Consider the following 26,291-nt stretch of genomic DNA (forward strand, 5'->3'; position numbering starts at 1 on the left):
GGAGTGAACCATTAGAGAGTCTCAGCAGCCTCCGTCCCACCTCCTCGCCTGTCAGGGCAGCGGGTTCCACTGCACCGGTCGGGGGACAGCGGCGGGACACTGCGCGGGACGCCGCACCATGAGGACGGAGGAGCCGCGGAGCCGGAGGCAACACCTGGGGGAAATCCAAACTTTGACAGGGACGAGCTGCTGAGCCGCAGCCCAGAGACCTGAGACCTGCTCTGCGGCCGTGGAGGGAAACTTTTCCCGCTGAAGACTGGAGCTCATGACATGACTATTATTATTATTATTATTATTATTATATAGCTCTATTATTATTATTATTATTATTATTATTATTATTATTATTATTATTATTATTATTATTATTATTATTACCGGGAGTGTGAACATTTATGGGAAAGAGGGAGTGAAGTGATGAACCGGGACAGAGCGGTACCGGGACCCGGAACGGACGCGGTCCAGACCGCGGTGATCAGCCGGGAAAGAGCGGTACCAGGACCCGGGACGGAGGCTGTCCAGTCCCCGATGAGCCGGGACAAATCGGCACCGGCGGCCGGAGCCGGGACCGGAACCGGTGCCGGTGCCGGGGGAGAGCGCGACGGGGTGCAGACCATGGTGATGTGTTCGGACGGAGCGGGCCTGCTGGAGGACGGAGGCGGGGATAAGCGGCTCTTCCCCGGAGCGGTGCCCGCTGGAAGAGACGCTCAGGCCGGGGAGAACCACACGGAGCCCCCGCGAACCAACCCGGTGTTAGCCCCGCCACAGCAGGTACATCCAGGAACTCTTTCTGCTCTTTATGTGTCGTTAATACACTGCGAATACAATATATACCGCCTCATACATGTTCCCTCGTGTCAGGAGAAAAGGTTTTAATTAAATTTTGAAAAGGTAAGAATGGAACAAATTCATTAAAAAAATAATAATTTAAAAAAAATCGTAGAAAACTGAATGTAAATGTAAGTCTAATTTTTTAGGGTATTTTTGTGCTTTATTTAGTTAAACTTTGGTCTGTTAAGGCCTATTAAAAACAGTCGGATTAATTAAAATAGCAGAAACGTGTTAGCGTGTTTTCGTCATGGTATCGGGGGCGCGCGGATCAATAATTATACTTTAAAACATTTGTAATTCACTTTAAGAAAGAGAAAGGAAAAAAACGAAATGACCTTAAAGTGTAATCTAAAAAAAAAAAATCTAAAATGAATAAATAAATAGCTCAAGATCATTTAAAAGTGAGAGCCCTGTGTTAATGTGTTTATTCCGCGTCATGGTTTTATTCTAATCTCTTCCCTCCTAAATGAAGGATTATTCCTGTAATCTCACTATGATCGTTCTCGTTATCAGGCCCGTTAATAGTCCGGGGTTCTCTCCTCTCGCCGGATTATTCACAATCATAATATTATTAATGTGGGATTATTCATGTCGACATGCTCCGGGCGAGCCTCGTTAATAAACCGACGATCCTAATCAGAGAAGAAGAACGGGGATCCACGATGACCCCCCACCCCCCCACCCCCCCAACCCCCCACCCCCCACACACCAGTTATCGGCTCATATGCAGCTTTGTGTTTGCACATAAATCAGAGCATAAAGCTCTGCAAACATCTTTGCAACATAGACATGATCAACACAGGCAGGGTCAGACTGAAGGGGGGGGGGGGGGGGCACTCCGACAAAAAACTAAGTGGAGCCCAAGAATTAAAAACTAATGATGGTTTTTATAGTCCAAGAAAAGGACAAATATTACAAACATAATCCAGGTTAAAAATGAAAAGCGAGAAAGCAACGGGAAGAAATACACATGGTGTGTGCTTGTGTTTGCAGTAAAACTGTGTGTAAGGAAAGAACGTGCTACAACTGTATTTATTATTATTATTGTCATCATTATTATTATTATTATCATTAAGGCCCAATCTCAGTAGTTTATGTCAATAATTAAAATAAAAAATAATGACAATTATTTTTTTAATCATAAAATAAACCGTATTTTACTACTACTACAACAACAACAACTAATAATAATAATAATAATAATAATAATAATAATAATAATAATAAGCATGTCCTCCTCAGGGCCCCACCGGGCACCGGACCACCTCCTTCTCCGTCCTGGACATCCTGGATCCAAACAAGTTCACGAGCCACCGGCGGCACTCCGGGCACCGCGCGGAGCGCGAGATGAGCAGCGCGTACGGAGCGGAGAACCGGAGAGGAGGTGGCGGAGGAGCAGGGGGTCAGGGAGGACCAGGACCCGGGGGAGAGCACAGTCTGGAGACCACCAAGGGCTGCTACGGGGCCGAGGAGTACCCCAGCAGTAAGTCCAGAAACTTTTTCTCCAGTTCAATCATCTGCTATTCTTAAGTCAAATCTCTTCATTATTTTATATATATATATATATATATATATATATATATATATATATATATATATATATATATATATATATATATATATATATATAATTACTGAATAAAGATGATTAAGGCCACACATTTTTAAAACATTTATAAAAAGGCTTTATTTTGTTTTTCTTTCTCAGAAAACAAATACGCTACAATCCTCTTTATTAACTATTTATATGCAACGCAAACTGCTCGTCAGCCAATCAGCAACTCAATATTGACGCGTGTCGACAGGCGCCGTTATCTTTAATTTAAACATGTTTATTTATAAATACTAACCTGGAGTCAATCACGTCGATGCCGTTTTCCACGTTTATCTAAATCAATCTGAGACCCGTCATTTTTGTCCAAAAAAAAGAAGAATAGAAATAGAATAGAATAGAATTATTTACGGTAGAAGGATTTTCTTACGGCGTTGCTCCAGAATAGAATAGAAAATAAAGTTTGAGAGTTATTTGAGAGAAATCTGCGTTTTCTGAAGATCCATTTGACGTGGAGATGAGAAGAGTCTGAAAGAGAAACACTGATGAAGAGATGGTAGGAACCCCCCCCCCCACCCCCACCCCCCGCCCTCCGTGTGTGTGTGTGTGTGTGTGTGTGTGTGTGTGTGTGTGTGTGTGTGTGTGTGTGTGTGTGTGTGTGTGTGATCGGTTGTACTGATCAGTGAATATCTGTTTCAGACATTTCATTACAGTCCATCAATGTTCATATCTCTTTATCTTTGACATGTTTTGTTTTTTTCTTTTTAAAAATATACACAGCAAAAAGCCCAGAGTTAAATGAACTCCCACAGTGTTTATTTCAGTCCCGACTCAAATAGACACTGTGGGAGTTAATTAATTAATGATCAACTCTGGGCTTTTTGCTGTGTATATTTAAAGAAAATCCCGATAAATCTTTACAACACTACTCTGTATATTTCCTTTCACAATTTACAATTATCAGTGCACATATTTAAAATGAAAAAAAAAAAAACTCATCGTAACGACTAAAAATGTATTGTAAATATGTGTAAAATTACATTTTCCATCAATCAGATTCAATACAATCTGCTGTCATTAAATCAGTATGAGCGACATAAAAGTCCACTATTTTAGCATTAAGTGCTGAATGCACAGAAATAGAAAAAGATAAAATAAAATTCCACACATTCAACTCACTTAAAGCAGTAATTCTGGTCAAATAGAAGTGTGTTTTTAAACCTTTTGTGGGTTAAATAAATATAAAATTCTACAGCAATCTGCTTTCTACTTAACATTTCCCTAAATGAAATTCTCAAATTGTTTATTTTGTCTTTTGCTGTGGAAAACAAATTCTCATCTTATTTATTTTTTAACTTTCGATCAACAAACTTCATATAAAAAGTGTGTGTGTGTGTGTGTGTGTGTGTGTGTGTGTGTGTGTGTGTGTGTGTGTGTGTGTGTGTGTGTGTGTGTGATATAGATATGTGAGATATTGAGGTTTGTCCGCTGGGTTTGAATTTATCTGAAGATTGATCTAATAAAAAGCAGCTTATTAGCTTTTATGAGTTGAATAAAAACAAAGTGGAATAAAAATAAACTAACATTTGATTCATTCTATCATTATAACAGTTAAAACAATTGAGATTAAAATTATATTCGTAAAGATTCAGCAAAATTAATCCATGAAAATGCAGTCATTCAAATTCTTTTACACAATTTTAGGCCTCAAATGCTCACTAACAATTCCTGTGTATTTATTTAATTCTGCCCATCATTTTGCTCATTTCTTTTTTTATATAGTTTTTTTTAACAGTTTTTTAATATATAAAAATGTATATACTAATAGTTTAACCGTCATGACAACAGCAGTTTGTCTGTGAATAATCTAATAAAACCAATCCAAAAGCACACACAGGGTGTGTGAAATGTTCTTGTTACTGATGATTCAGATTTTCAGATTCAGAATTTTTTTTTTAACAATTTAGTAAAAAGACAATTTAATGTGCAAAAACCAAAAGTGAAAAATGTGAGTTTATATTGAATATTCCAGAGTGCTATAAAATCAAATTACAACCAATTTAATTCGGTGTGTGTGTGTGTGTGTGTGTGTGTGTGTGTGTGTGTGTGTGTGTTTGTGTGTGTGCGCGCGTGCGTGCGTGCGTGTGCACGTGCCCGCTGTTATCTTTTTTCAGTTTTTTCTTTGTAACCCAGCATATTGACCATCTTTAAAGTTCCCCGTATTTGTTTCACAGTTTTATCGAGTCACCACACGTTGTTTTATATAGAATATCGAACTGTATTATTTGGAGATTTAATTAATCACCACCCTGTCAGAGGCATTAACACAAGTATATTTCATTTCATTTCGGATCCTCTCCCTCAGAGGACCTATTGTTTATCGCCCTCTAGTGGTCACTGTCAGGATGTCAGGAGGACGTGGGTGGATGAAAGGATTAGTGAAACTCAATAGCATTAATATAACCCACAACTATTAGACAATATAGTCCATATTAATTATAGGTTTTCATACATGACAATTTATTAGAAATGAAAGTTTTTTTAATCAATAAATCAATAGAAAAACAACATGAAAACAACACACTTCACCCTCGTCCAAATCAAATGTCCAGCAGCACATTTTTAAGAGTCAAGCAGACAAAACCAGAAGCTTTTATCCAAGAAAAATACTTATTATTAAAATGAATCCAATAACTTATTCACACTGGCTTTTAATACCTGCAACATCGTATCATATTGTATTGTATTTAATATCTTAATATGATGTGCTTTGGTCTCCTTCAGGCTGTCGTAACATGCTATTTGAAAAAATGTGTTATAATGAAATGCTTTATGAATAAATGTTCAGATGAAGTTAGATTTAATTTGAGGACGCTAACGAATTAAAACACCACATTCATAGTTGATGTCACATTTTCTGCCCTGGGAAAGACAATCTATGCTCAATCTATGGGGAAAAAATGGCTTGTTTCCACTTTTCACTTGAAGGGTCGTTTTCTTTTCGGGAACAAGTCACAAAAACTGGAAGTGAAGCCAAGCTGTGGTCTCACATTGACCACCCACAAGACCAATCGAAAGATTAAAAAACAAATCCACACATTGCTGTGAGAATCCATGCAAACATTCCAGCAATAGTTTATGCAAGGTTTTCTCAAAATGTCCATTTTCAAATCAGAACTTACACTCAGTACTTGAAAGTAACAGAACCTTCTCTACAACTGGAGCCCTTATGATCAGGGTGCGGGTATAATATTTTTAGGTTTTAATGCTTCACATACTCAACACAAGCCTGTGGTCAAAACGGTCTGCTCTCTTTTCCCGTGACTCACTAAACATTTATGTAATTAAGTAGTGGCTCTGTAAGGAGTTATCCATCCATCCATCCATCCATCCATCCATCCATCCATCTCCATTCCCTCTGTCACGGTGGCAGTACAGACAGTAGAGAAGTCCAGACATCTTTATTTCCGACCCCAGGTCCTCCTCCCAGTGTGTGACATGCCTGGTAAACCACTAACAAAGAGGCAACCAGGGGCGTCCTGATCAGATGAAACACCTCAAGTCGCTGCTCTCAATGTGGCGGAGTAGCGGCTCCACTTCGAACTCCTTACTCTATCACGAAGAGTGAGGCCTGCCAACCTGCAGAGAAAAGTTCTGCCCCTTGTTCCTGCGATCTCATTGTTTCTATCATGACTCAAAGTTCACGACCATAGGTGAGGGTAGGGATGTAGACTGACCAGTACACTGAGAGCTTTGCTTTATGGCTCTGCTCCCTCTTCACCAGAACGGTCCGGTACAATGAATGAATCACTGCAGCGACCTGGTCGAACTGGTGGCCGATCTCACAGTCCTGCCTCCATGACAGCCGATAGCTGTCATGATGGCCTCCAGGCCTTTGCTGTGCCTCAACACCCTGTCCATGAAAATCACAAACTAAAGGGGTGACAAGGTACAACCTTGGTGGAGTCTGGCACTCACTTTGAACAAGTACATCTTAATGCAGAGTATAGAGATACAGTTCTCACACTGGAAGTACAAAGATTAGACAGCCTGTAGCAGCGGTTCAGGTAGTCTATACTCCTCACACTGCACCTGTAACAAGACATTGCAGGGGACACGGCCGTAGGCCTTCTCTTTGTCTAAAAAAACACATGTAGCCTGGATTGGCAAACTCCCATGCCACCTCGGTAGTCTGTGACATGGTAAAGAGCTGGTCTGTGGTTTCACAGCCAGGATGGAATCTGCATTGTTCCTCCTGTATCTGAGTTTCGGCTATTGGTCAGTCTCCCTTCCAGTACCTCCCCATAGACTGTCAGAGAGGCTGAGAAGTGAGAAACCCTGATTAATGGCACACATCCTTTATTGAAAAAGGGCACCGCCACCCCGGAGCACCATTCTGAAGGTACTGTGCCTGAGGTCTACAGTATGTGATTTTATCAAGGTGTGTCAACCAAGACAGTCCCACAATATCCATGGCCCTAAGAATCTATGGAAAAAATCTCTTCCACTCCTGGGGCCACCGAGGAGATTTTTCTACCCTGGTGACCCCCATCTGGGAAACGAACAAGGACACCCCAGAAGTCTCAAATCCGGCCTCCTGCAAGGGAGGTATGTTCCCCAGGTTCAAGAAATCCTCAAAGTCTTGTCTTCCAGGTGGAGGATATCTTTACTCAAAGGTGGAAGATGTCCTCTCTTGTTGAACACAGCTTGAGAAGAAACACTCCAACCCCTCCTGTGCCATTGGATTGTGCCCCAGAAGCTCTTTGCGCCCAAACGAAAGCCCCACTCCATGGCCTCTCCAGACTCCTCTCGTGCCACAGATTTTACTTCCGTAACTGCTACAAGCAGCCCTTTTAGCCCGCCGATAGCTGTCTGCTGATTCCGGAATCTCCTGAGAAAACCAGGCTCTAATGGTCTCCTTTATCTGAACAGCTTCCCGGAGTACTGGTGTCCTCCAGTGGGTCATTTGGTTGTCACCATGACAAGCACCTCCAAGCTTCTGGCCACAGCTCTGCATAGCCGCTTCCATAATGGAGGTCCACTCGGAATCCATGTCCCCAACCTTTTCTGGTACATGGGAGTATTTTTCACAGAGGTGGGAGTGGAAACCAAGTCAGACAAACTCCTCTGCTGGCCTTTCCCAGCATACCCTCACTATACATTTGGACCTGCCAGGTCAATAACTCACCACTCTGATTCAGATCGTAATCATCCCATAGTCAACTCGTTCTATCTTTAAAACCTCAGAATCACTTTATTAATTCCTGGGGAAATTCTTTAGCAACGCAGCACAAACTGCAATGTTTCCAGCACTAACGCAGCACAAACGATTGGGACTATTTGCGTGGAGTAGGACGCAGCTTCACGGAGGTGTGAATCACCTGCTACGGTGTGGAGGAGCTGAGGACGTGGTCAGTGTGGTTCTCCTCAGCGAGCTGGTGTTTTAAAACGGCGACGTCTGGCGGCAGAGCGTCCGCCTCGCTGTGCAACGGTTTTGCAAACATCCACGTCAATGATTTGTAGTGTTTTGAGTATAAAAACAGCGACATGTTGTCATGAAAAGTTAGATAGCACAGTGCTGCTACGTTAGCCTGCTCGCTGGCTGCAAACTGTGGAACGGATTTCTTTCTGGATTTTTTGCGCGATCATTTCAAATGCGACCTGCCGTGTGAATGTGATCGGACCGGATGTTTTCGGGCCCCAGAGCGCATGCGCAGTAGACGACGTGAAGTCCCGATGAGCACGCTACTTACACATGCACCGCCAGTCAGCACCGGGGTTGCCAGATGTGAGCCACTGTTTCCAGCCCAAACAATGTAAAAAATCACACACCTCAATAAAAAACCAGCCCAAATCCCAGCCTGTTTAGGAATCATGTTAAAATCGTAAAAAAAAAAAAAAAAAATTATATGTGTAATAATGAACATGACATAAACACACAACTGCACAAAGTAAATATAGTTAAAAAGTAAGAGAGTTTGGCTTCCCAACTGGGGGACACCGCCATATCTGGCAAAGCTGGGCAGCCCATGTAGATCCATTCTCAAGTGGCCGTTAAATATAAGCCGATAAAATCTAGACAGCATGACGAGGGGAAAAAGAAAATCGCAATTGGAGCTTTCACATGGCCACAGAAATGGACGGATATGTGTCTGGCCTCAGCCATTTTAATTACACCTCAGTACTCAATAAAGTGATGGTGCAAGTCGTAAATATCTTTATATAATAAACTTTCGAAAATGTACAAAATTATCAAAATAGTTCAAACTTTAGAATTGAAAAATATAAAACAAATTCATATTTGTAATAAGTATACAAGTATGTAAGTCCATAATGAACAGGGTAAACCTCTGTTACGGTTACTGCGTTACACACGGTTGCGTTTGACATTTCATTTCAATCAACAACAGGCTGAACGTTTTAGAATCTCTCCATGATCGGCCTGTGAAGAACAACAAGGAACTTTCTCAGCGGCACTCAGGAAACGATCTGTTTGATCTGAACACGTTTCAGCTTTGAAATGAAAGTAATGCAACTTGCACGATGCTTCTATATGTCTCGGCTAACAGAAATGCTGACGTGTCCCTGCTGTGTTTTTTTTTTTTCTCCAGAGGACGGCTTTGTGTACAGAAGTCCAGATGAGGACGACTGCCACAGATCTGGGACGCCCGACTCCGAGGCCCCCGACGAGCCCTACAGCAGCGAGGAGAGCAGCTCAGCTCTCCCCAGTAATGGAGACCGAGAGCTGGGCCAGCACGGTCATCAGGACCCCAGCAGAGACACCAAGAGCCCCGGCGGTGGCTCCGGGGGCCAGATCAGCAGCTCCCAGAGCAACGGGGGCCCCGGGGCCAAGCCCAAACGGAAACGCTCGGGCTCCGACTCCAAGTCGGGGAAGCCCCGCAGGGCCCGGACTGCCTTCACCTACGAGCAGCTGGTGGCCCTGGAGAACAAGTTTAAGTCCACGCGCTACCTGTCGGTGTGCGAGCGCCTCAACCTGGCCCTGTCCCTGTCCCTCACCGAGACCCAGGTCAAGATCTGGTTCCAGAACCGGCGGACCAAGTGGAAGAAACAGAACCCGGGGGCCGACACCTCCGCCCCCACCGGAGGAGCGGGGGGCGTGGGAGGCAACGGGGGAGGGGGAGGCGGCATGGGCGGCCTCAGCCCCCTCAGCCCCTCCCCTCCGGTCAGCGGGCACCTGGCCATGCACGCGGGCTACGCCGGCCACCACCACCACCCCCCCGCGGGTAGCCTGGTGCAGCTGCCCTTCCTCACTGCCAGCCACGTCCTGTCCCCCTTCATGCTGGGGACGCAGAGTTACGGCGCCCCCGCTTTCTACAGCACACACCTGTAGACAGGCTGCACCTCCACAGACTCTCAGAACCCCCCCCCCCCCCCCCCCCCTCCCCCTCCCCTTCCCCTCCCCTCACCACCACCTTTTTACTACCAACCTCCGGACACTGTCACATCAGTGGATTATTTTGATAGAATGTGAATATCAACCAGAAACTGTACATAAATCCGCATTTAGCTCCCTTCTCCAAATGCTGTTTTCAATATGTAATAGACTGATTTCGTCTATTAGGTTTTTTTAAGGAGAAAAAAAAAAAAAGTCTGTCCGAATACTGAATATTTATGACATAAGGAATGGCTTGACCTACTGTCAGTACCGTGTACCTCCCAGCTGTGGTTGTTTTCACTTTCTCTTTATTTATGGAGTTTGTCGCCAGTTTCCATCAGACTCGTGGATGTACTGATCGCTCAACTCGACATGTTATCATCTTTTGATATTAAAACCATGAGAACCAAACAGAGACAAGTGAACTTTCTTCAGCCACAGGAGGAGGAGGAGGAGGAGGAGGAGGGGGAGGAGGAGGAGGAGGAGGAGGAGGAGGAGGGGGAGGAGGAGGGGGATGAGGAGGAGGGGGGGGGGGGGGTCTTCCTCCGTGAAGGTTTTGGCTCAAGACGCTGATCGGCATTTAAAGGAGCCACGTGTAGAGTCTAAGTAATACAGATTTAGAGCAATAGGTGGCAGTAGAGAGAAACCAATTGAAGCTAGCTCTAATCTCTCTTTGTTTATATTATTTGTTGAATCATTCTTCTGTATGGACTGAAGATGAGGTGCTGGATTTAGTGGGTTAGTAGGCTCGTTTGCAGGATATAATTTGGATGAAATCACTGGTTTTCTTCTGTGAGCCAATTGTTAAAAGGTTAAAAATACAAAATATTACATAATACACCTCTGACTGCAGGGATATGAGTGTTAAACTACCAGTATCTGAATGAAAGTAGATGGGGGAAATTAGCATAGTAAGACTAGCATTAAATTAGCATTAAACTAGCATTAAATTTCCACGTCTAACTACGCGGAAATGTAATGTATCTTATTGAATTAAAGAAAATTTCAGTTATATAAATATTCTTACTGGTTCCAAACAGATCCAAACCTGAATGAAAATCCACGTAGTCTTATTTCATGAACAACATTAACCATATATATCTCAGCAATATTCCCTTTAACTTTGACGCCTAAACGCTCCAAATAGACGTAGTAGTTGTCTCTTATCATTTTCAGAATGTCATTTCTCACTAAACTAAAATATGCTCGGGTTCATAAGATAAATGACTGAGCAAACAGCCTCTTCAGCAGCCAGAAGTCAAAAAATGTTGTATTCACGTCTTGTCTGGACGTCAATGCAAATACATTTAAAAAGAAAAAGGACTGGGGCCTCATTTATAAAGGTTGCTTACACACAAAATGGGTCCTCATACATTTAATGTCTTCAAATATCAGACTTACAGATCCACGTGATCATAAATAGCCAAGCTGCAGTGGTATAGACGTTTCTTTCGTGAGACGTTACTGCTGAATCAGCAGAATCGTGTTCATATGTCAAACTTTCATCTTCAAGTGAAACAGAGCGGTGGATAGAAGGTATTAGCAACTGTTCCAAAGTGTGTAACAACCAGTCTAATTTCAGAGTGAACACATAAACAGTGCGTAAAGCTGCAGTGTGGGGAGCAACACTGACTGTCTGTCGCTGGGGATGTCTGTTCTGTTCCTGCTGCTTTTATTACGATTTACAGCTAGAATGTACAAATATACTAAACTGTATGAACACGGTAACAAAGTGAGTCTCTGGGAAAGGTTCATGCAAAAAAGAACTGCAATTGACATGATTTATCATGGGTTACATGTAAAATAAAGGAATTATAGATTTTATATTGCTTATATTATTATTAGTATTATACAAACGTGATACATGATACAGTTCAGTATATTTTTACATTGTGGCTGGAAATCCTAATAAAAGTTGTTCACTTTTTGGAACAACACCGGTCCGTCATGCGCTCGGGAACGACCTCCTCCTCCTCCACCCTCCGCCTCCAACTCTCTACGCCCCCTCATGACGCCGGGACTGGTCAGGTTCCAGTGAATTATTAATCATTTCGGATATGATTTGAAAAAAATCCTTCCAGAACGAAGTACTCTTTGAGCATGAAACAAAGCTGTGCATGGGGTCCGCCTCAGAGACACAACATTTGTCACAGATATGTGGTAAATACGAATATATACTGTGTCACTTTTTTTTTTTTTTTAGAGAAATGAAGTCTATTAATTATTTTGTATTGTAAAAGGCAGTGCCTACTGTTGTTTGAGCACTTGTGTACAGGGAGGATTCTTTAAGTAAGATATTATATACATTAAATAAACTTTTTCTCATATGGAGACAGAGAGAGACATTTATCTATAAACCTTCAAACCCTTTCACGTGTTCCAAATGTAATCTCTAATATGAAGGTATCTAAAAAAAAGTGGCTAACTGGGAGATAGTATCTCTTTTGTAAATGTTCAAAGGAGACAAATCTACCGTCCAAGTAAAGATCTTCAATAGTTCGTGTTGGGATCTCACAAGACCACAGGAAGTTTGTTCATTTCTGATGAAAGACAATCTTCATTTGTCCCTGAGCATCTCACAGCAGGAGGTCCTTTTGCCACTGCAGACCCATGCAAATCCTCCCCCACTTTCTGCTCAAAGGAAACTGACCCCCCCCCCCCCCCCATGCTCTCAGCCAGTCACCAATTGGTTGAAGCTCTCAGGATTTCACACCTTCAAACCCCTCAAACCTTCATCAAAAGCCTTGGGAAGAGATTCACTCCGGCACTCCTGTCTTCTGGTCCTGTGAACACCAGGGAGGAGCTGCATCCCAGCAGCTCAGCTGTAGCCCAGCAGGCTAACAGCTAACACCAGAGGCCTGCAACCAAAGGCCTCAGCTCCTCTGCTGACCCGACCAGGAGGGTCAGACCTTCCCCTGATCCAGAGACCAGCACCCAGAGTCTGATCTCCCATCAACCAGGAAAACCAACCGGTTCCTCCAGGACGAGACCGGGGAAACGACGCCTCACAGAACCTCTGTGTTTCCTCAACAAGCAGGAGAACCATCACAGACCTGAGTGACCAGCTCCTCAGTCTGGACAAGGGAACCACCAGGACACTATAAAGAATGACTGCTACTGAATCACCAACTTCATTTTCTCCTCAGCCTGCAGAACCAGTTAACCACAGTTAGCAGGAGGTGTTAACTACAGGAGAAGACACCAGCTTCCCTCCAGCCTGGACAACAACTGAACTCCTTCAAGACATCAAGGAAGTGGAAACAACCACTGGGCAAATACCTGAGATTAGTTAAACCTGATGCTATGATAGAACTTTAACTTTCATGATGTTGTGTTGATTCTATTACAGTGACTGAGTTCTATTGATAATGTTCTCCAGCACATGGTGGAGACCCAGGACAGACTTCCTGCTCTCTGATAACCTCCATTTGAATGTAGTTTCTTGTGATCCACCATCTTGTTTTGTAGTTCCATCACGTCTCACACACACTCCCTCCACCTCTCTCTCTCTGTCTCCACCCACACACACATACTTACACACACCAAGCTGTATATCGGTAGTTAGAATCTGTGTTTTATTTGTTTTCATTGTAAATAAATATAATTTTTGGAATCATATTTGCCGTTTTATTAATGAGCACAAAGGTGAATGAAATGTCGACCTCTTCTGTGTCAAGAACTCCAAAATCCTTCAGTCTTTACTGTTAAGTCTGGTAATTGTAATTAATTTAACTATTAATTCAAATTCCTGATTAACTGATTAGTATATCTTATGAGACTGATAAAACTGAATTGGCTATCATTTCCTGTTAAACAGGTGGTGCTCCGAGGTTTCTGATGTAGATCAGATTAACTGTTCAATAAATATTAATTACTATCTTTGATGGTTATTAATCATTATCGATAGCCAACCTGCCAAAAACACAACATAGATGGTATCCCACCATTATGGGTGGACTGCACAACACAGACATACCTTGAACCTAGTGATCCTTATGAGGTAAAAACAATCCCTTCATTTGAATCCCCAAACTATTCCAAGTAGAAAATGTTGACTCAAGATTAGACGGGGTTCAAAGGAGACAAGTAAAGATCTTCAATAGTTTGTGTTGGGATCTGGTGGGGTTATTTCCATATTTTTAGTAAATCCTGGATTGTGATTGTGTATGAATTTATCAACTGGAGTTCGCAGCATCACACCCATGGAAAAGGGGTGACGGTCGTCTTGCTTTATCTTTAATTCAAGGGGGCATTTTGTTCAAAATAAAGGAAGAAATGTAATTTTAAAACTATTGGGAGACCCTGAAAGAGGTATAAAACTTTTTCAAAAGTCTTGTGTCATTTTCTACAGTAGAGGTCGATCGTTTGCTTTATACAATTCCTTGTGGGTAGATGTAATCTGGATTCCTAGATATTCAAACACCTTCCGTTTGAGTCGAGCTCTCGTTTTGCACTTTTTCCTTTTTCCTCTCCGGTTCTTTTTTCTTTCTGTTGTGTGTCCGAGGTGCAGCTGGATGAGTGCCGGTGTCGTGTCTCCTCAGGAAGTTTCACCAATCTTGCCGAACGGTTCACGTGGAGCCACAGCTTCAGAATTAAATCCCTGGTGAATGTAATCCGCTGGCTGGAGCCTATGTACCGAATAAGAAACTGTCCCAGGTGTCCAAAAGAATATAAAAAGAGATAAAAGCAATAAAAAACATTAAAAAAAATAATAGCCATTCTCCTGTTGTGAGGACATTCCTCTGGTTTGATTGGTGTTCAGAAATAATTCAGAGTGGCTCTTTTTGAAGAGCAGATTACATTTCTGTGTTTTTAGTCCGTTAGGTGAATAAAGAAGTAACACTCAGTGGATTCCCAGCAACACCATCAGCATATTTATTACGTCACTATTATCTCACATTTGATGTGGGTTTAGATGAAATATGAAGATGTGTCAACGTGTTGAATAATTTAACAAGAACACAAAAGTCGGTTTCCTTTTTCATAGATAATCAATTTAATCTGTACAATAACCTTAAATATGAAAACAGTAGAGAATCTGGAAATGTGACAGCAATTCAGTGTTGATTTTCTTAGACATGAAGACCATAAAGACGACGATCGATCAAGGGAGAGTCCACATGTCTTAATGGGACGTTTGCTGCCAGATTCCTGGAGGTCCTTGTGTTTGGCCATTCTTTCCATGGACGACGTGGAAAATCAGAGCTCGGCTGGAAGGCTAAAAAAAAACATGGCCGCCGATTTGGAGCAGCATGAAGACTAAACAAATCTTATCCACATTGGGATTCTCTCAGACGTCCAGAAGCCGGAGGCTGGAGTGTTTTTCTATTTCTCCTGGATGTTAAAACGGAAGCTCTGTCCTTCTCTCTCTTAGAGCACAGTTTGAAATCTGCCTTTTTTTTTCTCCTCTTCTCACCTCTTCTGTCTCTGTTTTTTACCCCAAACTTTGATAAGCAATTCCATTGTACTTGTGCAACAACAATAAAAGGTGATTTGATTTGATAAAAGGTGGGAAAATGATCAAAGATGTGACACAAAACACAGAAGATATATTTCTGACAACACACAATAATTATATTATGAAAGGTTTTTAATTTCAAGACAGAAAACTGAATTCATCTTCTTGGTATTTAACCCTTTTATTGAAACACTAATTTCTTTAATTTCATCCGAACTGATAAGATAAGTTCGTCTCACAAATGGAGAAATTCACAGTGTTCCAGCACCAAGCAGGACAGCAGAAGAAAAACTATAAATCACACAGTGGAACAACTTTAAATTAATGAATTTTATTAATTAATAAATAAAAAAAATAAAATAAAAAGGAATGTAAATGCATGGAAATCATGGACATTATGACAAAGAGGTGCAGCTCGGTCAGTGAACTTTGAACACGTTTCAATAAAAACATATCTAAGAAAAAAGAACATGCTTGAGCAGATCAAATTTGAGCCCTTTTCAAATAAAAAAATTACAAAAACCTGACAAGAGATGACGTCCTACAAACCGTCATTTTTTAATACGCACCAAACGGATGACGGCACTCGAAGCTTTTATAAAAACCATCACCATTCACCATCAGCCAATCAGGTGAGAGCTGACTGTGACCGACACAGGAGACACAGCAGGCGGAGGCCCCTGTGTCTGTAGGTGGAGGCCCCTGTGTCTGTAGACGGAGGCCACTGTGTCTGTAGACGGAGGCCCCTGTGTCTGTAGGTGGAGGCCCCTGTGTCTGTAGGTGGAGGCCACTGTGTCTGTAGACGGAGGCCCCTGTGTCTGTAGGTGGAGGCCCCTGTGTCTGTAGGTGGAGGCCACTGTGTCTGTAGGCGGAGGCCCCTGTGTCTGTAGGCGGAGGCCCCTGTGTCTGTAGGTGGAGGCCACTGTGTCTGTAGGTGGAGGCCACTGTACCTGCAGGCTGGATCAAGTGAAGGTGTCTGTGACGCGGGTCAGTTGAGGGCGTAGTTGAATTGGTTGGAGAACTTCTCGTGCTTCCTGTGGTCGGCCTTACTCATCACCTGAGCCATTCTGCGCATGCTGCTCCTGCGGGAGGGAGAAAGGAGGAGAGGCCGGTGACGGAGGTGAGCGAGGTGACGGTGGCGTGCGCTAAGCAGGACGTGGCTCCGGCCAGCAGGCCGGGACGTACTTGTTGAAGACTTTCTTCTCCAGGCGGGAGCGCGACGTGTTGCTGCTCTGCTTCAGGTCACTGAGGTTGGGGTACTTGGTCTTTTTCTTCCTCTTGCCCCTTCCTTTCTTTCCCGGGACCCGGTCAGAGCCCAGGTCCTCTCCTGTGGCGGCCTCGATGTCCCTCATCAGCTCCGGGTCGAACCAGTCTGCAACACAAGACGGAGGATCTTCGGCAAACCTCAACCTCAGAGCCACCGTGACCACGGACAAACACAACTGGAGGCTCCGTCAGTGTTTCTTTAACCCTTGGATGCACAACCTACTAATACCTACACTCTTCCACAACTGGGGTCAAAAATGACCCCAATTCAAATCAATGCGTTTTTGCACTATACTGTGTTGTTATCTTTAAAACAAAGAGTTGTAATATTTTCATATTCCAAGTATTCCTCAAAAAACATGTTTGTGACATGAGGCCATTTGCAGTTTTATTTATTTTTTCATTCATTTTAAGAAATTACAGTTTTTGTATCACTACCCCACTCTTCCACAAGTGGGGTCAAAAATGACCCCAAGCAGTTCCTATGGAAACTTCTATGAAACTTTAATTCTTAGCAACTCTGACAGTCCTACTTACACATCTGATGTCATCTTATACAGCTAATGCAACTTTGACTGTCAATACTGTCCCACTTACACATGTGATGTTGTCCCACACCTCTGATGCAACTTTGACAAAAAATAAAGAAAAATGCAAATGGCCTCATGTCACAAACATGTTTTATGAGTAATACCTGGAATATGAATATATTACAACTTTCCATTTTAAAGATGTTGTAGAAAAACAACCCGTGGGGTCACTTTTGACTCCACGTGTGCATCTAAGGGTTAACCATGTGACCATGAAGCGCTGCACGGTGGCACATGATTAGCGCTCTCGCCTCACGGCAATAAATGAATAAACAAATAAAATAAAAGCCTATGGACAAAACACTTATTCGATATGTTGGGATTTTATTTAGTGTGACAATAAAATAAATAAGAGCGTTACTTCACATCACTCATTACTCCCTTCATTTCATGCAACTCATAACATCAAACTTGTATTATTTGTAACATAAAACACTGTAATCAATGAGTATCTCAGGTTCAAACAAGATCAAATGATTTTTCTACCTTCCTTAACTTGTAAAACCAATAAGGTATTTATTTTTGTAAATTTGCACCAAAAAAAATGCAAAAACAAACGTTCACATTTGAAGAAACCTGAGAAAACATCCAGATTTCGGTGTCGTCTCCTGTAAACCCGCCCCACTGAGACACATTTCCTCCTTCTCTGTCCAGCCTCCATGTCTCAACGTGTTTGGCAGACAAAACCGAGCACCTCAAAGTGAAGCCGGCTGGAGGTGGGCAGGTGACACGTCTCTTTAAAAGCACAAGAGTTTCAGAGGGTGAGCAGCGCACAATCTGTGTGTAATTAAGTAGTACTATCTGCTCCTATTACAGCCTCGGAAAAAAAAACTTGGCGCAAAAAGAAAAGTAATTTGACTGAGGAGTGTAATGAAGTAATTACAGCTGATAACATAAATGAGCTCCCGCTGGCCGGGCCTGCAGGCCGCCGGCAGTAAACACTGTGTCCTACAGCCTCATTTGGATCCAATTCTGGTGTTAATGAAAAGTGTAACGTCATAATTCTGGCTGATAAAAGTAAAAGCGGCTGTAATGCAGAGTAATGACGGTCTAAACGAAGAGACACTGCCGCTTAATGACGGACTGCAGAGGAATTACAGATAAACCTGCAGCAATGGAAAGTAATTACACAGTGATTGTGACGGGATTGAAGTCGGGCTCTGCTCTGTCAAAACACTGAACCCAGTGTGTGTGTGTGTGTGTGTGTGTGTGTGTGTGTGTGTGTGTGTGTGTGTGTGTGTGTGTGTGTGTAGGGTTATTAATCTGCCACTCTGACCCCAGGTCTGACTGGACCTTCAACTATCTCACACACACACACACACACACACACACACACACACACACACACACACACACACACACACACACACACACACACACACACACACACACACACACACACACACACACACACACACACACACACACACACACACACACACACACACACACACACACACACACACACACACACACACACACACAGAATGTAAATGCAGCTGCTACTCTTTTGGCACTAATGATTCTCCTAAATACACCAGCTGCTTTTCAATTACTGCTCCTCGTGTGTGTGTGTGTGTGTGTGTGTGTGTGTGTGTGTGTGTGTGTGTGTGTGTGTGTGTGTGTGTGTGTGTGTGTGTGTGTGTGTGTGTGTGTGTGTGTGTGTGTGTGTGTGTGTGTGTGTAAGTCTCATTAAAGTAGCTCATAAACGCAGTTAGCAAACAAAACCAATAAGTACGATAAAACACATCCTTCAATGGGGGAAAAAAAGAAAAGAAAATGCAGAAGTTGTCAAATATGTCTGAAGAGAGTTTCCATGCATTTATTCCTGAAAGGACTAAACAACATGTGCAGCTCTTTTAAGTCTTGACTGTTCCTGTGGACTTTAAACGTTCTCAACATTAATGAAAGGGAACGTTTGCGAAGGGACAGTGAGTGGAAGAGTCACGTTTGTGGACTAGAACTGCAAACGCTGGTCGTGGGAGGAGGAGAGTGTGTGCAGAGCGGTACTGATGTGCTCCTCACCACAAAGAAGAGCCGGTCTGCACACAAAATCAGTCGTCTGGATTTAATCAGTGTTGCAGCAGTTCTCTTTTCTCTGTCAACACCTCTTAGCCCGTCCAGCTGGGGTCCCCCACCACCACACACACACACCCACACACACACACACAGGGCTGTGTGGTTGGTTCAGTCGTCTCTGGGCTACGCACCACTAAGCTCATGGACCCGGCATGTCTGCGAGAGGCCGACTGAATCCAGAAGAGTGGACAGGCTCCCCACTCAGTCTGAGGTTAGAACGCCACGGCCGCTGTGTGAAGATTCAAAACACGCTAAACATCCAGGTCCCAGATCGCAGCTTGTCATTTCAGCCAGTCCATTTCTGACGGTCTCATCAACACCAGGCTAAACACTCCCATCATCAAAATACCACCGAGGCACAAAGAGAGAGACTTTCTGTACAAACTCACGAACGTCTTCTAGGTTGAATTACCAAGGTTTATCTGGGCGTCTGCATAGAGATTTGTTTCAATTAATTATCAAAGAAAAGTCCTTATTTATCAGTCAATGTCTCTTTAGGTCCAGTTTGTATTTAAAGTGTTACGGTTCGGTCCGGTGCAATGTGATACGTGTCATGTCAGACATGTTGAAACTCTTTGTAAAAGAAGATCACACAATTCATCAGCACAAAGATCTGCCTCACCTGAAAACCAGATTCTGCAGGAATTTGTAAACGTTACCAAGATGAACCTTGTAAGAAGATCATTTCAAAATTAAGTGGGACTCTAGAATTGCTCATCAAAGAAAATACATCAAATGCAAAACATTTGGCTGAGCGTAAATCAAATCCTGGAGACTGTTTTCTACATAATCAACTGTTTCCATTTGTTATAATTGGTGGATGGAGACCAAACAAAGTGGCTGAAGAAGGAGGAGCCAGTGTAAATGAATGGACTGATATTGTGCACATTGTCTTTGCGACGGAAAGATTTAGTTTCAACCTAAGAACACAAAAGGAGCTCTTTATTGACAATAAATATTTATCGGCCAAAATGAATTCCATTGCATGTCTTTACTATCAGACCAGACTTCAGGGTAATCTCTTGTTTGGACTGTTGTTACTACGGAGATTTATTTACTCGGCCGTGTCAAATAAATCGCAACGCGGCCAATATAATACAGCCGACCCCGGGACAAGCTTTAAAGCACTGGAGTGTAAATTGTGTTCAGTTGTGAATATTTTCTGGCCGTTTCACTTGTTTAGTTCCCGCTGGTCTTGTTGGGAGTAAATCCGTTTGATCAGGAGTTATTTGAAGAGCGCACATCCTCACCCGGCTCTCCGCCGGGCTGCGAGGTATCACTCCTCCCAAACACACTGTGACGACAATGAAAGAAGGAAAGTCTTTAATAACAAGAGGACAAAGAGTCCCTCACCTGCCACTGTTTAACCCCTCTATATATGCTTGTGTGTGTGTGTGTGTGTGTGTGTGTGCGCGTGTGTGTGTGTGTGTGTGTGGAAGGAGCCGCGGCTGACGGTCCATCAACTCATTCAGACCACTGTCCCCCCTACTGAGAGATTGATTTGTGTGTGACTCGTGGATCGATAGTGTAGTTGGTAACAAAAGATGCTATTTCACAACTCACTGGACAGCATGCCACAGCCGCGCGTGCGTGCACACACACACACACACACACACACACACACACACACACACACACACACACACACACACACTGTTAACAAGACACTGCAGGCCGCTGGTGGACATCCCACACACACACACACACACACACACAGACAGTTTTTCTCTTCAATCCACAGTCAGCAGAGATTGCGATCAATATCACTGTTGGTGGATGAGAGGAAAGACATGAAGAAAGCCCCTCTGTTCACTTATTCAAACACTTATCGCCTTTTTTAAGAAATGATAGTCCAAAGACAGTGACTCCGCCTCTTCCCATAGATGGGCATGTGTGGGCGGAGCCAGTCCAGCTCACACAGACACTGCAGATTCTGAATGTAGCTTCTATGAATAGCAATAGAAGTTGTTTTTTTTTTTTATTTAGACATTTCTATATATTATGCAGAGGAATGTTTCAGCAAATTGGCTTCATGTTGAGATTACAGTCATTTCCTGTAGGAATTACAAAACGTCTTGTGAAAACAAAACACTCAACTTGCACTCTGCACGGCAACATCAACAACCAAAAAAACGTTAAAGTTTAAATTAGTAGGTTATTATGGCTCCGTTTTACTGGTCTGGCCGGCTCAAGATGAACTTTCACTGAACTAAAATGCGTTTGACACCCGGGCCCCAACACCTTGAGGGGGCGCCAGAGATCCCAGAGGGAGGCTGAGGCTCTGCTGGCTCTTCGGTGAGCAAAAATAGATTTGTACAGACCAAGATGTTATCAAATCTAAGGCAGACATTTAAAAAAACAAAAAAAAAACTGCATAGTGCATTATTTTGAGGCTCTCTGCTGCCTTTCTTGAAGGTAAAGTGAGTAAAGCAGTTAGTAAAGCCTCGACAGGAAGCTAGTCTTAAGAGTCTCACAGTCAAAATGTGAATTCTCACCTGGCGGTTGCTCCTCTCTCCTCTTCCTCTCCTGCAGCTCCTCCCTCCGCCGGTCCTCCTGCGTGCAGGGTCGACCCGCCTTGTCTCTGGGAACGATGCGTCCGTGGAAAGGACACTGGAACAGAGTGGACAGAGTCCCGGGTGAGGCGCCGGCGGCGGCGGCAGACGAGGTGACGGGCCCCGAGCCAGGGTGCATACCTTCACTCGGTCCTGCCTCGGACACAGCTTCCCGTTCTCCAGCGGCGCCCGGCAGGAGTGGCTGACGGGCGTGAAGCTGCCAGGGAAGGAGATGTACCTGGTCTTACTCTCAGCCAACAGGTCCTTGTTCTCCACCTCCTCCTCCACCTCACAGGGGACCCAGAACTGGTGCTGAGAGGCCGCCCTGCAGGAGGGAGGGCAAAGGAAACGGTGAGTTTATCAAGTTTCAACCCAGAATTAAACCCCAGGATATGTGTGTGTGCGCTGTTACTTGACGATCTTTCCAGCGTTGGGCTGCTCCTGACCCCAGTAGTACAGATCCAAACCAAAAGGAACCACTGGAGCATTGACAGCCTCCTGGCTTGAGCTGGACTGAGACGAACTGGGACCCGAAGAACCACTGCAGAAGAGAAACCGGATGTCGAAATCACAGACATGCTGGTGTGAAGAAAACCTTTAAAGGGGCCGTATCATGCAAAATTCACTTTCTAATGGTTTTCCTACAGTGACATGGGAACAACACTCCAGAAGTGAAGAAAGCCTGTCATCTTCTTCTCTGGCTTGTTTAATTGTTTCTAAAGTGTGCGCTCCAACCAGTGAATCAGAAAGCAAAGCCTCGGTGTCTGCAGCTCCGCGAGCGTTGTTTTCCGCTTGCTAAGGCTGCAGGTAAACAAACATGGCGAAGATACGCACCAGATGCACCTTTATTAATTGTATCAACGAGCAGAGGAGTCGATTTTCACTGCTGTCGTCTGAGCCTGTGAAGACCCAGTGGATTCATTTAATTTTTTAATGGGAATCTACTATCAAGACCAAAGTTTTGTATGTCGCTCCCAGCTCCTCACGGAGGAGTGTTTTCAGAACCTCTGTCAGAACGACGCTGGATTCGCCGCAAAACTTCTAAGAAAGCAAATGTGGGAGCTGTAAGTAAAGTATTGTGATTTATATGCCTTTATATGACTACTTCTGGGTCACATTCTGGTTCTTATTGGTTTGGTTCAACAGTGTTTCTCCATAATGTAGTGACAAATAGAATGTAAACAATGGCACATGGCATGAGGAGAGGAAGTACCTCCTCTTCCCAAGATGGGCATGTGGGAGGAGCCAGTCCAGCTTCCTGATTCTGAATGAGGCTCAAATGATCAAATATTCAACTGGATGAAAATCAAGGACAAGCTGGATTTGGGGCAAAAAAAAGTCCAAATGTTTGTGGACCAAAATGAACCACGTGTTGAAAAGTTATGAGACATGACTCCTTTAAGATTAGACACATCAAAGACTCAAAGTTCCAAATACTGCACCTAATCCACAGGGTTCATATTAAAATAAAGTTTTTTTTTACTTCCTGTCTGTGAGCAGCCGATGAGTGCCGTGAGTGAGAGGAGAGGAGGTGAGGGTAGGAGAGCAGAAGCTGGTGAAGAGACTCCTCACCTGCCCTGCGGAGGCGGAGGGAGCTTCTGTCTGAGGAGGCGCAGTGTGGCCACTGCCGATGTTGGGTCCTGTTCCTCCTCCTGCAGTCGCTTCAGCCTCCTTGAGGTGGAAGAGGTGGAGGAGGAGGAGGAGGTGGAGGGTGGAGGGGGAGCTGGAGCCGGTGTGGGTCTCTTCGGAGGGGTTTTCTGTGCAGCTGGTGCAGTGGAGCTGGAGGGAGAAGGACCCAAACCTGGAGGCAGGAAAACAGATTGAGCATGGATACGCAGCTTCCTGTTCGGCCTCTGACATTATGGCCATCTTTACCAGCATAAATCTATATTCAGACCTCGAGGTGCTGATTCATGTCCCAACTGATTTCCACACAGGTGTAAACGGATCCAGTGAAGCTGAACGTGTTCATGTGACAGTTTTTTTTTTATCATCATCATATCAGTTTGACAGGGTCATGAGAAATAATTGCCACTTCACACTGTGATACATGAGATTGGAGACTTTTCAGGCAATAAATGTAGATTTCAACAACAAAAAGAAGAAGGTGATGACGCGGTCTATTGTACTGAGATTTCCATTTCACTCCATCAAATTATTTGCAGACTTGCTGAAACTTCCAAGCGTTCCAACATGTGTTGTTGCTTCTTGACTTTTTTTAGAGCTCAAATAATCAGACCTGAATTATTTACAGCAGAAAGGACACGTCGGCAGCAGCGTGAATTAAAATCTCTAAACTTAACTTACGTATTTGGCTGTTTGTTTCCGTGTGTGTGTGTGTGTGTGTGTGTGTGTGGGTGTGTGTGTGTGTGGTCTCTGGGGGCCGAGCAGAGCTTAAAGCCAGCCAGCAGGTGAGATCAGAGGGGAGCAGTAAGCCGAGAGCTGCCAGCACGATGATCCCACACATTATTAAGACTGAGCCACACTTCTGAGACTCAACACAGCCACAGTGTTTTCATCCTTTCTGTTAGCACAGCGGGGGAAACGCTCGCTGCATATATTGTCCCACAACTTACACTACATTTGGGAGCAACAAAAAAAAAACAAAAAACCAACTTGTACTGAGTGATCAAATTCCCGGTCTGATTTCTAATTTTGCCTTGAAAGGTTTGACTTCTGACACTCGAGCTTTAGTGTTACACTTTGTTTTCCTCTTGTCTTCTACTCACTTGTGAGTGAGCTACGAGTCCATGCAAGCTAAAACATTCAAAACCTATTGAAGTCTGAAAGGACCTTTAATGTCATCACACATTTTTTAAAAAACTATATAACCAAGAAATATAATTTTTTTTCTATACCAGCATTCGGTACTCTGGTTGTCATAGTTATTATATCAGAGTTGAAGTGTCAAGTTTTAATGATCATTCTGTCTTAGATTATTGATTTTGCCACAGAGATATAATTACAACGTTGTATTATATCGTATTAATAATAATCACACCTAAAACAATTACGATGATGGTCATTATTATTCAGTTAATGATTCAAATGTTCTCAACTCAAATCCATCCATTCACCGTCACCCAACATGTATCCATCCATCTAAACGAAATCATCCCAGGAGCACAAATAGTGTGTGCCGTGCCCAGAACATCCTGCTGGCGTCAAGCTCTAGAAGCCAGAGTCATGACTCCCAGTCCACATTCTCCTGGGACCTGCTAGTTTTACAGATGGACAGTCACTGGGATAGCAATCCAGTGTGGTCGTCTGTCCGTAGGAATGATAATGCTAATTATTTGTTCATGTTTAGAGCGTCTTATTCTCTTCTGCCGGGGTCTTGGACCACAGGTTGAGGCCAAACACTCGCTGCTCAGACATTTTCACAATTACATTTAGTTGTAACTAATTTTTGCAGTTTACTTCTTAAAAGTTATTCTCAAATATGTCAATAATCAAGTGACCGGCAATTAACCCCCCCCCCTCCCCCTTTCTCTCTCTCTTCTCCTTTTATCATCCCTCCTATCCTCTCTGTGTCGGATGGTGAAATACTGACTCAATCTGCTCTATTCAGACGGCCAAATGGCAGAGGTTTGTCTGGATGTTGTGGTTAAGATGCACACAGATGGATTGTGTGTGTGTGTGTGTGTGTGTGTGTGTGTGTGTGTGTGTGTGTGTGTGTGTGTGTGTGTGTGTGTGTGTGTGTGTGTGTGTGTGTGTGTGTGTGTGTGTGTGTGTGTGTGTGTGTGTGTGTGTGTGTGTGTGTGTGTGTGTGTGTGTGTGTGTGTGTGTGTGTGTGTGTGTGTGTGTGTGTGTGTGTGTGTGTGCGCGTGTCCATCCAAGGGGGTTGCTTGAGAAAGAGAGAAAAAAAAATTGGGGGTTAAGAGGGTTGGAGAGAAAGAGAGGCAGAGGAAAGGCGGAAAGAGGTATTGATTTTCCCGGGTTAAGCAGGGCTTGTAATTAAAATGTTAATTTGAGAGAAGAGAGAGAGAGAGAGAGAGAGAGAGAGAGAGAGAGAGAGAGAGAGAGAGAGAGAGAGAGAGAGAGAGAGAGAGAGAGAGAGAATGTCCTGACACCAGAGAGGGGGATAAGAGGACTGATAATCAGGATGACAAAACAGGGGGGGAGAGAGAGAGAGAGAGAGACAGAGAGAGACGGGAGCAGATGAACTCTGGAGGAATTGGGAGAGGAGAAAACAAAGAGAGAAAATATAGAAAAAAAATGATGAACGTGATGAGAAAGACCACGGTGATGAGAGGAAAAAAAACGAGGGGATGATATGACAGGAGGAAAAAGGATGCCTCGCCAAGGACGACGGGAGAACAATCGTCGCTGGACGATCTCACGTGCTTGTTTAGATTCGTCTTTACAATTTGCTCTGGGAAACTGTGTGGAGGTCAGCTTCCATGTGGTCTTTGACATATTTGTGGCATCAAACACCGGAGCTATTTGAAAATGATGTCTTTCAGCCTCGCTTTAAGATTTCCACTAAAGTGTATAGAAGTACAGTGGAATTGACCGTTTAATGACTGATCCAACAAATTTAGCTCACGAGCAGAGTTCTTCGTAG

The 26,291-nt window shown here is 43.6% G+C and overlaps 2 protein-coding genes across 2 annotated transcripts in view; one reads left to right on the forward strand and one right to left on the reverse strand.

Annotated features, from left to right (window-relative positions):
• Nucleotides 1-417: 417 nt before the first annotated feature.
• On the forward strand, nt 418-9,734 carry nkx1.2lb (NK1 transcription factor related 2-like,b; the record flags this gene model as incomplete). The annotated part of the gene is made up of 3 exons (XM_080501782.1): nt 418-771; nt 2,074-2,314; nt 8,995-9,734. 3 exons carry the CDS (start codon nt 418-420, stop codon nt 9,732-9,734), a joined length of 1,335 nt encoding a protein of 444 aa, XP_080357908.1.
• A 5,447-nt stretch (nt 9,735-15,181) lies between these two features.
• uvssa (UV-stimulated scaffold protein A) overlaps nt 15,182-26,291 on the reverse strand; it is a 33,107-nt gene continuing 21,997 nt past the window's right edge. Inside the window, exons 10-15 of the mRNA XM_080502623.1 lie at nt 23,297-23,525; nt 22,137-22,265; nt 21,866-22,049; nt 21,668-21,782; nt 16,423-16,609; nt 15,182-16,319 (exon numbers count right to left, since the gene is read on the reverse strand). Coding sequence (XP_080358749.1) covers nt 16,226-16,319; nt 16,423-16,609; nt 21,668-21,782; nt 21,866-22,049; nt 22,137-22,265; nt 23,297-23,525 — 938 coding nt within the window. The 3' untranslated portion in view covers nt 15,182-16,225. The remainder of the gene's footprint in view (nt 16,320-16,422; nt 16,610-21,667; nt 21,783-21,865; nt 22,050-22,136; nt 22,266-23,296; nt 23,526-26,291) is intronic.

Source organism: Blennius ocellaris, assembly GCF_963422515.1.
Source record: "Blennius ocellaris genome assembly, chromosome: 9".
Classification (NCBI taxonomy): Eukaryota; Metazoa; Chordata; class Actinopteri; order Blenniiformes; family Blenniidae; genus Blennius; species Blennius ocellaris.